The sequence below is a fragment of the Oreochromis niloticus genome, linkage group LG6 (genome assembly GCF_001858045.2).
Source record: "Oreochromis niloticus isolate F11D_XX linkage group LG6, O_niloticus_UMD_NMBU, whole genome shotgun sequence".
Taxonomy (NCBI): Eukaryota; Metazoa; Chordata; class Actinopteri; order Cichliformes; family Cichlidae; genus Oreochromis; species Oreochromis niloticus.
In genome coordinates, this window is record NC_031971.2 from 25,065,652 (window position 1) to 25,080,333 (window position 14,682).

At 40.6% G+C, this 14,682-nt stretch overlaps 1 protein-coding gene across 6 annotated transcripts in view; it reads right to left on the reverse strand.

Annotated features, from left to right (window-relative positions):
- LOC100691640 (phospholipid phosphatase-related protein type 5) overlaps window positions 1–14,682 on the reverse strand; it is a 63,556-nt gene that overhangs the window by 19,560 nt on the left and 29,314 nt on the right. For 5 of the 6 annotated variants that reach the window (XM_025907786.1, XM_003447936.4, XM_019359792.2 and 2 more), the window contains one exon: window positions 11,128–11,316. In XM_025907786.1, the coding sequence (XP_025763571.1) occupies window positions 11,128–11,316 (189 nt within the window). Of the gene's footprint in view, window positions 1–11,127; window positions 11,782–14,682 lie in introns of those variants that run through there. The other variant, XM_013272977.3, reaches the window with a different exon arrangement.

Here is a 14,682-nt window from a genome sequence, read left to right on the forward strand (position 1 = left end):
AAATGATGTAATGCTGAAAACGGCTCTTCGTCGGTTAATGTGGAAAGAAGCAAATTGAAAGAAAAAAAGCCTTCATAAGGATTACACTGAATCTACATAAGGCTTCTGCAAATATCACATGACATCTGTTGACACTGCAAGCCCGGTGCTCTACTTTAAACACACGCGCACGCAGATACACGGCCAGCCTTCGCACAGACTAGCAATGGTAACCATGACAATTTAGCTTCATCATCACCCACACTCTCTCCATCCTTCTCTGTATCTCTTGCTCTGCTTTTACTCTGTTTTTATTTTTTTGTCTTTTTTTATAGGCCAGCTTTCTCAGTCTTTGTGGAGGAGAAAGTAGGCTACCAGAAGCATCTCCCTTTTCCCCTGTTTTTCTCTGATATAAATAAAAAAAAGTCCTTTCTTGGCTTCTCTCAATCCTGTAAGATTTTAACTATGACCCCGATATTCTTCCTTTCCCATTTTCTCTATTGTTTCTTTTGCATTTTCACCTCTCTCGTTCTTTGAGTCTCCCCTCCCTGTCCTCTTCCTGCTTTGTCTCTATTTTTTCTATTTATTTCTCTTTCCATATCCTCATAATCTTCTCCCCATATAAGTTTCCTTCCATCTGTGTCCTCTTAAGAAGAAACTGAGGGACCCTGGCTCAGGGGAAGAGACCTTGCAGCTAATCTACCAGAGTGCGAGTATATTGGGGGATTAGGGTTCTCATCTGCGGGTTAGACCATGTCTTACAGGCTATCACAATGGGAGCAGATAGCTGGTCAGGCGTATCAGCATGGGGCTACATGGCCTGCTGTCTTCATTTCTCAGACCTCAACCGAGTATGACTGGCAGTGACAGGATAAAGCTGTGATTATCCCTTATTATCCCTGCCCTTTTTTCACTGCTCCACCTCATACACATGATGACGCAATCATCTGTCTAGTTTTCTCGCCGTCTTTCCTTCACAAACACATACAAAGTAAAGAGTGATAGACACGGCTCGAGACACCGTGATTTGATGGTCGCTGGTCAAACAGCTTACAACTATTTTTACAAGTGCAACCCCCTTTAGATGATGAAAAGTAGCTTATAAATCTAATAATTCACCAGTGACAGTCAAATAACTGTTGCACAGGAAGTAGAATGGATCATCTACAAGCTGGAAGACTTCTCTATAAGTTCAATCCACACGTATAAGGCTACGTTCACACTGCAGGTCTTAATGCTCAATTCCGATTTTTTGATTAAATTCGATTTTTTTGTCTGCTTGTTCACACTACAAATAAAATACGACAGCAAACGTGCTCTAGTGTGAACGCTCAAAGCGGCCCGCATGCGCAAAAGAAGACGTCACACACAACTCGCTCTGTTTAGACCCAGAGCAAACAGTATTGTTTGACTGATGGCCCTTAATATAAAGACTTCGGACTTTACGTTTCCCAATTTTTGCTTTAAGTTATTTTGTTATTTACATAATAATGTAAATAACCTAATAATTATCCTTATTGCTGTTTTAGAGAGGAGCGGTGCTTCAAAGGATAGTTGCAGATTTCTGTCAGAATCTGCAGATTATACAGTACAAATAAAATGTTCACGTTGTCTTCCAAACAGTTTCACTGACATCTACACTGGATGGCCAGGAAGCGTTCGCGATGTCTTCTCGGGCGCTTCTCGGGCGCTGATAATTGGCGTCTGTCTTGTGTCAGTGACGTAAAAGACGGATTTAATGCGACATGACCGTTCAAACAGCAGTCGCTTTCTGAAACATCAGATATGTATCGGATTCAGGACCACATACGAAAGTGACCCAGATCGGATTTGAAAATATCGGATTTGTGCCGTTCACACTGTCATACCATGATCGGATATGGGTCGCATAGGGTCAAAAAAGTCGGATTTGATGCGCTTTCGCCTGCAGTGTGAACGTAGCCTAAGTGTCCTCGAGACCCTACTGCTAACTAAACATGTGTCTTTGTCAGTTCAAAGGTTTTAAGGATCAGGACATGATAAAAAAAACATCAGGTCCATCGCAAGTCTTAAAATGAGGTAAATACATCCTCAGGTGAACAACATCACATGACATGTTAAATGTGTTATTATCTATTAAACAAAAAAACTAAACCAAACGCAGAAGCAGTGTTTGCACAACTGATACAGGATTTTAAAGACATATCAAATTTGATTTATGGGCAGATATGTTTTCCCCAGACAAATTAAACATAAACTGATTTCCCCAATATTTGTGTAGTTATGTGTAGTTTTATGCGTCCCCACTGAGATAAAACAGTAATGTCATTTAATTATGTTTGCAGATCTGAAAAATGAAGGTATGTGTAAATACAATGCAAAGGAGGAAGGACATCTGAGACAGGGGCATTTCAAAATAATTGTATACCTATCATTCTAGAGTGACAAAGATGATTCACAAGTGGAAAAAGTTCACCCCCAATGTCTGACCATGCAATGCTCAAAGAAACTGCAAAGATATAAACAGAAACAAAACAAGAGCTGCTTCTCAGACGCTACAAGCCTCAGTTAGTTAGATGTTAAAATTCATGGCAACTGGAAAAAATGTGAAAAAAAAAATCTGTTGTTTGGAAGTGTTGGCAGGAGACACTGTTCTCTCGAAAAAGAACATGGCAGCAGCTGCAGAGCTGCAAGTGAACAAGCCACAAGACCTCAGGAACAATGTCCTTTGGACAGACGAGACCAAAGTGGAGATGCTTGGCCATAATGCACCGCACCATGTTTGGCAAAAATCCAAATACACAATATCAGCACAAACAGCTCACACCAACTGTGAACCACAGTGATGGAGGGAGGATGATCTGAGATTGATTCACAGCCACAGGACCTGAGCACTTTGCAGTCAACGGGTCAACCATGACGCCAAAGTGTTCTAAAGTAAAATGTGAGGCCGCTGTCCGACAGCTAAAGCATGGCCAAAACTGTGTCATGGAACAGGACGATGATCCCGAGCACAGCAGTAAATCTACGTCAAGGTTTTGCAATGGCCGAGTCATCAGATGTAAACCTCAATGAGAGCGCTATGCATAAACAAATATCCCTGAAAGTGATTATTTTAGGTTGTGCTGCTAAATCCGGTTCTACAAGCTACAGAGTCACAGGTGTCCCTAGTTTTTTCCTCATTGCTTCTGCATTTTGGCTTATTTTTTGTTAAATAAATAATGACAGCGAGATTTGTTGCTGTTCATCTGAGGCTGTACTTACCTAATTTTAAGATCTGGTGAGAACCAGGTGAATTTTTTATGTGCTGATATGTAGAAGGTTGTATTTCCTTTTTTTACAATTGTTAATGCCTGTCTAATTACAGTCACCTTTTCTCAGTTTAATACATTCTCTAATACTGATCTATGAAAAGGAGAAAGTAATAGGCTAATTTTTAGTGATTTTACTTATTTCTTGTCCTTCTGGTAGTTCCAGACCATGCCATTTCCTCACCCTCAAGCAGCTGTCCTGAGTTTTTCCCAATGTTCCCCAGCCCCCTCATCTACACATGCCAACAGTACACATTTGCCCATCATTTCCCTAATCAGTGTGCAGCCATTTTCACTCTGTTCCCTGCAAGAATGTCTTCTGTGCTTTTGCCTTCACATTCTCTGCTTATCTCTGTGGAGTCAATTTAACCAGAAAAATATTTATACCGGACTGCGTGCAGGACATTTTGTTTCACTTTAACCTCTTTCAGCTCTAAATGACTGTTTTCGCAAACAGACGCTGTTATGTGCGCTTGGTGTGACTATTAAATCACACCAGAAACGGTGCTGCCTTTCAGGGCCTCCAGAAATATTTAAGGTCCCGCTCACAAATGAAGCTATTAGGGCATAAATTACACTGGTCAAAGCATTTTGTTAACCTCTGGGGCTGAAAAATGAAGCCAAGACAGCAATGCCAAAAACTACATTATTTGAATGGCCACTTGAGGCTGACTCTAAATGCAATCCCCATAGATTCCTATGTAAAATAAATAAACAGGTTTATAGCCTGTTTTTAGGAACAAAAATCGTTTGGTGGGACCTTAATTTAAATGCACCTGTTTAAATGAAGGCTTAACGTGATGTATTATCTGGGTCTGACTGCTTTGACTGACAGGTGGATGCTGACACAGGCCACTGATAGTTGTCAGCTAGGCTTCACCTCCAGTAGTTCAAGTCTGGGCCTCTCTGCAGTGTTTGTAGTGTTGATTCAATTTAAAGCATCTTTATTATACTTATCTGACGTGCACACTCTTGCAGTCTGTGGCAAAGCGCTAACCAAGTTTGCTGAAAACTTCACATGCACTCAGTTATTAAAATGTGGTGACCTCTAGCTCTGAAAAATCAACAACCACAGGCTTCAAAAGTTAACAAACAAAAAACAGGTGACATCATAGTGTCCACATCCATGTGTTATATACAGTTTAAAGCTCTCGTGCACTGCAATTCAGCAAACCATGGCAACAGACACAGTAGGTAGCACTGAAACACACAGGATTAATCAAACATAATCAAGTAAACTACAGAGTGCAAACAATAAGCACTGAAAATACAGTGACGGCAGCATTACAAGCACCTTTTCACAGCAACTACAACATCCATGGTTTTGGAACGAAAATACTGGAAGAGTTTCAGTGTCACACTCAAATGTGTCCTCTCACTCAGTGGCTCTGCTCAGTCTTCTTCTGTCTTTCATATGTGACTCCATTATTCACGAGGGATTGTGCCCAGGCTTAGCAGTATGCAAACTTCTGGTCAATTTGTATATGATCATTTTGTTAAGTTAGGCTTATGTGTGCACGAGTGTCCCAAAAATACAGACGTTAACTGCAATCAAGTCGAAATGTCTGAACAAAAGGACGAGTTCAGAGCCGTCATGATTCACGAAAGACGCTCGTTTCAGCTTTCCTTTACAGTTTATGAGTATGCAGTTGTATGTTTCTGTGCATCGTGTGCATGTGTGCGAGCAGATTTCTTTTGGGCTGCTTGTCAAAGATGACAGGTCTGATTAGAATAACAATAGGAGGTAAATATAGAATAGAGAAAGGCAATAAATGAGAACAGGAAAAGCCCGGATTTTCTGAACATCATAATTTTCGAAACATTAGCATAACAAAGGCTCTGTCAAGGAGTATGATGGGGACCATTTTCATACATGAGAACTCCACTGTTGCTGGGCTCACCCACAGCCTTCCACCATTTTAATCTGCATGTCTACACCTGAGCTGGGAGTAAAGAGGGAAACCAATTTCCACATCCACAAGTGTTTACGACGGAGAAACAGAGGACTAGTTGTTGCCGGCTGCAGTTACAGCTGACATTTCCATCTCATTTCTGAGATCTAATCGAGCAGATTGGCTGTTGTGATGTAGCCGCATGTTACTACAGGAGGAAGAGTTTGGTTTGTGGTTACAGAGACCAAACTTCTTCTAAAGAATTCACAGGTTACAGCATATTTAATGACTTTGAGCCCAAAAAGATCAGCAGGAAAGGAGTTCAGCTTTTGTGTCCGACACCTTTGACAGAAATAACTCTAATAAGATAGCTTCTCCCTCAGGAAGCTATCTTATTAGAGGTGTGAGAACATTACATTTGGCAAAATCATGTTCTCTGAAATGATAAGCAGCAGGGTTTTTTTATAGCCGCCTTGCCACTGAGAATACTAACCAGTAGTCACGATGTCATCTGTCAAATGTCCTAATCTGATATGTCCCAGCAAACAGACTGGAAATATAAGCACTGGCGATTTGATGTTTTCTGTACAATCCAGGTTTAATTTTGTGAACAATTTCCTGTTTTTATTGCAACCAGTGGCAAAAACAAAAGAGTTGACACTAAAAGACTTGAAAGCCATTTAAGTTTTTATGCCTTTTCTTCATTTTATGGTGTTAAGCTCCACTGATTGAGCTCTTTTAATATCTCAAAATAACTCATTGTGACAAAAAGATAATTACCAAACAGCAAAAGAAAGGAAATTGACAATTAAAAAATAAAGCACTGTATCCTGTCTCTCCAGCTTCATCACGCTGATCTGCAAACACCCAGACATCTGACAAGCAGGAGCATCTCCCCCCTCCGAATGCTGCATTTATTCAAAGCTACTTTGCTTTCGCCGGTCCTCTTCCACTCCCACTATTGTTCCCCTTCATCACTTCAGACCCTGTGATGACAAAAACAGCACCATACAGATTTTCATGCATCAGGAGCTCTCCCTTGATAAACTCTGGCATGACTGGATAATGTGGTCTGTATCCATGCTTTGCCCCAATCCCCATCTTTCCGTCTCATGGAATTGCATAATGCATGAAGGTTTTTTCCCAAGGTTTAGCAGACAGCAGAAAACAAACTTGGAACAGAACCTCTTGTTTCTTTCCCTCTCCTTCACTACCCCTCCTCCCTTTCTTTTTTGGCTGCCCTAACACTTCTTTATCATTGTCTTTTCTTTCATTTCGCCATTTCTCTACCTCGATGTTGTAGTTTGTATTTGCTGCGTTTTGAACTCGTTCTGTCTCTCCTCTCAAAGAGCGCCCTCGCTGTGCCTTCTCACACAGTTTGAGAGGCTTATATTTAGCAGCATTAGAACGGAGCTCTCAAGGGCAAAAGTATTTAGCATTATGCCTCTGACCCACATAAAAAAGGTGGAGAAATAAACCTCTGCATTCAAAACTTCATTCATTTGTGTGAGCGTGTGTGTGTCCACGTGCTGTGAAAGCTCACACCAAGCCTGCAATTACCACTGGATGGATTGCAGTGTGATATCAACATGTACACATAAGGTCTCCATTACGCAAACCATGCACTCAAATACACACACACACAGATGCACGTAATTAGCAAATGGTTCAAATAGCACTTCACCTTGCTCTTTCAGCTTTGAGTGATGATTAAAATGAGTGCTGAAATGTCACCTGTAATGCATTTGGTACATGTAGTGCACACGCGGGATGCTACATGCTTTGCACTGAATACTGTGTGTGTAAAAACAGAATTATCTGCAGTTGTGGAAAGTCCTAGAGATCGCCTGTGGCTACTCTGACTGGTACTTAGATCCGAGCACTACTGCGTGCGTGCACACACACACGCGCGCGCCGTTTTCTATCTTCACACACGAAAATGGTTTTCAGTGGCCGTGGAGGAGATGTGTGCCGTCATCCTCCCACACACTTACCTTCGCTGATGCACTGAAACCTACAGCATTTTTGCCAAGTACCACACAAGTGCCTTTACTTCACTCACCCTCTCACTTCCTCTCTGTGTGTCCCTTTAGCATTGTGTAGCATTCACGTACCGCACACACTCACACACAATCTGGTGTGTGTGTGTTATTCAGTTCTTACAGGTTGTTTGAGATGAACGAGATTTGCACTGCTTTTCAGCACCGTCAGCTTCAGGACAGACTTTTGGGTCAAAGAGATGGAGTGGATTCTGTTTTAACCAGTGCAAATCAAATTTTCACCAAGGCTAATGTGTGCTATTAGCTATTGCTTACCATTTTTTCTAACAAAAATATGTGAAGGACTTGATGGAAAAACAAATGGAAAATAAATAATTATATTATGAAAAAAAAACTCATGGAGCTTTTGATTGTAGTCCAGTGCCTTAGTCATTCAATCACCCTTGCTTGGGTGAGATTGCAGAAAACCATAATGGAAGCCAAAATTTATTCCAGGATGAAAAAACAAGCTTAAATAAACAGATAAAAAGAAAAGGCAAGGCTTAATTTAAAAAAAAGGAAATGGATACTGAAACTGTAATGCACCCAACTGACTTAAAAAAAAAAAATTCATGGTCACACACCAGTGCAGAGGTCTGACAGATGTGTTGAATAGACCTGCTTCATCTTAAAACAGCTGAAAACTTGAAATATTTTATTTGTCTTAATTCTTCGCAGCGTAGTCTGAACAAAGCGCTGGAGACATTCCTCAGAGACTTTGGTTCATAATGACACAATAGCATCACACAGTTGCAGAGTTGAGGCCAGTGAACTCGCTGTCATGTTCAAGAACTCAGTTCGAGATGATGTGAGCTTTGTGACATGCTGTGTAATCCTGCTGGTTAACATGGCGGTTACTGTTGCCTTTCTATCAGCTCAAATTAATCTGGCCATTCACCTCTCATAGCAACATGGCATTTTCACACAGAGAACTTTTTTTTCAGATAATCAGTGTGGGAAAATCCCAGTAACTCATCAACTTCTGAAATATTCAGACCGACCAGTCTGGCACCAACAACCATCATCCGCTCGGTCGTTTCAACCATGTCTACACGTCTAAATGCATTGAGTTCCTACTATGTGATTAGCTGATTAGATAACAGTCAGTTAAAGAGGTGTACCTAATAAAGTACTGGGTGAGTGTATGTTCCTGCGTTACAGTCTCCAGTAGATCAGTAGAAAAGTACAGAGCCGTTTCCAGGAACGTGTACTGAAGGGTAGGGTACACATTCCTTGAAATGTTAACGGTAAGATGAATTATATAATGTTCAGCATATTGCCAGTAAGAGGAAATTTAAATGAAACTTGAATTCCTGAGTCATGCCTCTGACACTGTCTGACCTCACATATCTCTGTAGATGAAGAAAAATGTATTCAGCTGAGCAGGTCCTCACTTCACTTCAGCTGAGTTGTTTAGTATTATATTAAGCATGTAGCACTTGGAAATGTGATGTTAACATCATTTCAGAACTTTATATCACTTTGAATGGTGATGTCCTCGTCTGAACAGAATTTGGCTTTATATGTGATACAAAATACAATACAATATATAAAACATCACTTTTTAATTTGTAAAAGACATGTAAGGTATGACTTCACTAATCCTGTAGAAAATATCTTTTTATACTCATTACCTTATTTCGCACGGCTCTGCAACGTCGCCTGAAATCCATTATTACATAATTGCCAGCCTTACATATCAACACATACGCTTTCCTGAAAACAAAGACACACCAAAGAGCTTCGCACTTTGCCATCGCATTCTTGAGAGAGCCTTTTCACGCACGTTGATGCATCTCATGATGTTTTCTTTCTCTCTTTTCTTTCTCTCTTTCTTATCTCCTCATTATGCAGATAATTGAAGAAGTTATGCAACACAAGTGGCATAATTTTTGGATTAGAAAGTAGGAGGAAAACTCTGAATTTAAGAAGACTAATGCATTTCTTTGTTACATTACAGACATATTTAATCTCATTACAGTAATGCGCTATTTTGTTTTGCTGCTTAAACGCTGTGTCAGCCAGAGGAGCACCTGCCCTGAGTGTCAGTGCAACACATGCCTTATCTTAGAGAGAACTTAACTAAACACATTCCTGCATGTGACAGATTCATTTAAAGGTTGTACAAAGTTATGCAAAGACATTTCTAGGGGCACTCAAGCTATTTCACTATTTATCAGAGGGAGTATCTCTCAACTCGCAAAAACTGCAGTAAAATGTCTTCAGTGGCTCTGGAAGGAGTGTTGTGCAGTCAGAAAATTTGAATATGGGGCTTTCACTTGGGTTAGTCTAATAAATAAATGGACTCTAATGGAACAAAAAAACCTTCCTAGATGCATCATGGGAAGTGTAGGTGTCAGCATTTCTGGAGATTCAGTCACACTAAGGACTCAATGTCAGAATATCTCAGTCCTCATTTAATGGAGGTACTAAACGTAAATCTCCAGAGTTCTGTTTTAAATATTTTAACTTGGGCAAGACAAAGCAGCAAGTGTACATGAAAAGAGAGAGCAGCAAAAAAGAAGAGGGCCTAAAGGGAAAAAAGAAAAATCTGTGCAATTTCTGGTGAATTTGAAAATAATCTTGAGCTATTAAAGATACAATCCACACACACGAGATATGGATACTTTGTTAAAACAAGTGTTTGCACGGTCACTTGAAAGAATTAGTCCATGTTGTGTTTGTAGCTAAAAGTCTGAGTCAAATTTGAGGGAGAAGTTAGCCGAATGTCTGCCTTTTCATTGTTACTAAAGAAAGACTTGTGGGATGGAGCGTTATCTTCCAGAAAAAGAGAACACAGATGCTCTGACTTTTAAAAAAGCCGCTTCCCTTCTCCAGGCAAAATCACACCACTCTGCTCCCACTCTGTACCCCGACGCTTGGAGCCTGCAAGCATTAGAGCGCATCTAGGCTCCACCTGTGCATCTGTGATATGCACGCTACATACACAAACACGATGAAGCTGTAGTCCAAAATGTCAACTTTGGATGATTCCTAAACTGGTGGTAAAGTCTCACACAACCTAAACATCACTTACACACAATAATGTGCAAGTGATACACAAGTAAAACAGGCCAACTAATGATATATGTGAGTTTATAAAGTATGTGTGGAGGATTTTTTTATGTGTGCACTGCCCTAATATGTGTTTCTGAGACAGACATGTCCTACTGCCAATTAATTGCAGGGCATCAAAGAGGCAGTCCCTAAGAGACAAGGCAGAAGTCATGGATGCACAGCTTTGATGAGGATGTGAATGTTTCATTATTAATGATATTCAAATGTACTGATGAGAAACTGTGCATGCTGTGATTAACTTAGGGTAATTACATGAATTATAGTCACTATAAACTGATTGAGTGCCAATGAAAATGGATAAAATCCTAGATAATTACTAAAAGAAAGCACTTTAACACTGATTGGTCTGATCTGCTGTATTATGACTGACAGTATACATTTCTCTCAGTTACTGAAGATGCTTCTATATGCATATTGAAGTAACAGGTGAAAATAATGAAACTGTGCAGACCTAAATAAGGCACACCACTCAGAGGTGATGTTTTATTCTGTTTTAATGCAGTGTGGAAATAAGGACAGACTTTCTGTACACTGTAGCTATCTCTGACTGCTCTGTGGAGGACAAATATAGTGCCCGTTGCCATGGTTATGACAGAGAACGCAACCACACAAACAGAGCTGCGAGTCCACGAGGATGCACACCTACGCATCGCTACCCTGTTTTAATCCATAAACACCACGTGTAGATGAGGAGGTACCGTCCGTGTGCGTGTGCGTGCTTATTTCACATGCTGTGGGTAAATGTTGTGTGCATGACTGTCATGTATATTCATGTAAGATATGTGTGTGTGCGTACATGATGATCACATGTGGAAGTTGTTTTTTTTTTAAAGTTGAAAACAGACTCACCGTCACAGTGGGTATGGCGGTGACGAGAGAGTAGACGAGGACAGGTGGAGCCTTGCTGTTTTCTTCTGGTCCTGGGTACGGCTTGGAGTAAGCTTTGTCAAAGCAGAAGAAGCCCTGGATGTGCACGGGGAACGTGTCTGTGTACTCAAAGTAGTACGCCAACAGAACGGTCCCTGCCATGATGACCAGCTGAAAATAAAACATATTGGTTCCAGCTTTAGGATTGGATCCACAGGAGAGTGTAGGAGTTGGGAAAGAGAAGACAGCCGTAAAGAAGAGAAGTGGAAAATATTGTTGCGGTTTTTAAAAAAAAAAAAAAAGAAAAGGGGAAAAAAAGAAGAGATTTTTCCTCCACAGAGCAAAATGATGGATGCTTCCGTAATGTGTAAAATGAATCAAGTGTGCATGGAGAGATAGCGAGGGAGGAGGATGACAGGGAGGGAGGAAAGGAGGGAGAGTGAGGGAGGGAGGTAAAGATAGAGACGGAGGGAGGCAAATAAGGAGAAAGACAGATAGAGAGAAGAATGAGAGCAATGAGGGAGACAGAGTGAGAGAGAGAGAGAGAGAGAGATCCCTTCAGCTGTGTCAGTATGTAGAGTGGGAGGGTAAAGAAACAAATGGAGAGCGATCAAAGAAAAAAAAGCTGTATGGAGGAACAGAAGAAGAGCTGAAGAAGGGCAGGAGAGAGAGTGGAGGGTGAGACACAGAGAGGTGAAAAAGAGCAGAACAGTGAGGAAGGAGCAGGCAACAGGGAAAGGAAGAACCCGGGCAAGAGCAGAGAGTATGAGAACAAGAAGAATCATAACCAGTGTACATGAGTGTGGATCTCTGCATAACTTTGTGCTATTCTGACATTTATAAAATATCAGATTTATGCAAAGCAGGAGCTGTGAAGCATAAAATATGACCTTCATCGCTGTTAAAACATAAATAATAAATAAGCATTTCAAAGCAGATTGTATGTATGTGAGGGAGAAGACAGGAAGAGGCGATGATAAACATAGAACACATCAAAAAAATGCAAGATATTCTCCCTAGATGAGACAGATGCACAAGTTCTAATTATTCATTTATACTCCAGTAAACAGCGCACAGACGCTCTTTGCAGGAAAAAAACAAAAAGCGACTGCAGTGCGAGCTCCTGCAAATCTGCAACTGAGAACTGGAGGTTTGTGCAATATTAGCTTGCCCTCGCAGATCGGCCCGAAACAAAAAAACTGCAAATGAAAAAGGAAAATGTGAGTTTAAATATAGTGAGCTGCTGATTAGTTTCCTCTTAAGCTGCAGCCTAAATGCTTGCTAGATGGACTTGCATTGTATGCGAAGGACAAATTTATCAGCAGCAAAACATGAGGAGCCTCTGCTGGCAGGCTGAGCTGCTTCACAGCTTCAGGGACAGTGAGACAAGGAGCAAACTGTAGCAGTTTTTGTGGCTGTCACCGACAATTTCTTATTTTACTTGAAGGAGGTTTTACTATTTAACATTTGCACATTAACAAAATATAAATGAACAAATTAATCATGCGATGAGATCCTTGTTTTTCAACCACAACAACAGAGTGCTACATCATAAATCAAAGCAGATCTTAAGAAAGGACCCCAGCTGAGAGCTAATAATTATTACAGCTTATTAATGATTTCCTAGGTTTGTTTGTTTTTGATTATGTGCTGGACTTCAGAGTTTTCCGGTTGGTTACATTTCAGTTTTGCTGCCTCAACTATGTCTTGTTAAGTCTCTATGTGTGCTTGGTGTTTAGTTACTTCCTGTTTTTTGGGGGGTTTTTTTGCTAGTCTTGTGAACCCCAGCGGGATGTTATCAGTTTTTCTTCCCTTGTTTCCCTCTTGTTTCCCCCGCTGTGTCCTCTATCCCTGTTACCCCGTCTGTATTTGGTTTGGGGTAGGAGTAGTTTTAGTGTTTTATTCTGTGTTTTTTAGTGGTTCAGTTTATACTATACTATATTTTGCCTGCATGCTTTTATTTTGAAGTTTTTCTTTTACTTCATACCCACACCTTAATCAAAAAAATTATTCACACCTGCTCGTGCTGCATAAAAGATGGGAGGTGAGGGCAGTGACACAGAGGAGGCACAGAGCATATGCAGAGGTGGCACAAGCATGAAGATGGCAGAGCTTCACAAGAGCAACAGGATGGATTGGCCAGATGGATGCCAATGAGATTGGCTGTGGAATTGTCTGTGGAACTGGTGCTGGATGTGGTGGAGGAGTTGGACCCGGTAAGAAGGCCTTTCCCAGTGTGATACGACTGGTGAAGAGTGACTTCTGTGATGGTTGGTGCTAAAGCATGTGATTCAAGACTGCTGCACCTGTGCATGTCGTCTGTATAAGTGGGACATCTCATTTCATTTCATTTTTTGAAATGCTCTGCTCTTGTGTTATTGTAAATAAATTATGTTAACCACTACACTTGAGTTTTGTACTCCTTGGCTACCACTGCCCTCTTATTTTTAGCTGCTCTCCACCTGATGGAAAAGGACCTTCCCTCCTTACATATTTAAGCCCTCAGTTTTCCCATGTTCCTTGTTGTGTCGAACTGTTGAGTTTCACTGTGTTTCTCCATTGCATCTCTGTTTGAATTACTGGACTTTTCTCATGTTTCTCTTTTCTCGCAGCATAAAACATGTTACAAAGCTCAGGTTTCTAGCTTACCATGAGATCTACTAGCAGAGGTTTTAAATGCACGTAAGTGATCAAATGGAGCACAATCATTTGGTGTGCTTAAAAGAAAAAAGGCATGCCTTCTTTCATTCATCTATCAGGTGTTGTTAATGACCAAAATGAGGTCTGGATACACCTTATGTTGCAGTAGTAGTAAACTGCTGAACTGCTGTCATATTAGTGATATCAATAGTTAGTGTAGCTTTAAAAGAAAATCAGGCAGGAAGCCCAAATGTCAAATTTATTTATTTATTTAATATGGAGATAGTCCATAATAAACGGGGCTTTATGGAGCTCCAGTTAATAAATGTAATCTTTCCTGAAGGTAAAATGCAGCCAAATTTGGTGCAATGGGATTAATAAGTGAACAGCTCTCTGCCATTTCAAGAAAAGCTGTTTTATTACAACTTATACTTCATATAGTTCTTATATGTTTCATCTTCACGGTCCTTGCAACTCAGAGAAAAGGAGAAACTCACATAAAGTGTGACTTTCACACAAGAGTAACATGTAGACAGGACGCTGTGGTGGACAGATGGGTTGACAAAATACTGGATTTTACACAAAGTCCTTTATTTTTACTTTCTGATTCGCTTATTTAGTTTTACCTCACATAAACATAAACCCTACAAGCTGAAAATTGATACTTAGCACTACTCACTGCATTCCAGTGAAACATCATGAAATCCTCAACAAAGTTGGAAGTGCAACATGCTTCACTGTTGATATAGCCCCATGCATCATGCCATAGACACTGGTGGGCACCTTGCACATGTCTTTGAGAATTTAGTCACTTGTAAATGTGCTGGCTGTAACAACATCTTGGAGACCAGTTAATGAGTGCTGTGGATTCCCGCGGTCTCAGCTGACTGTTGAGCA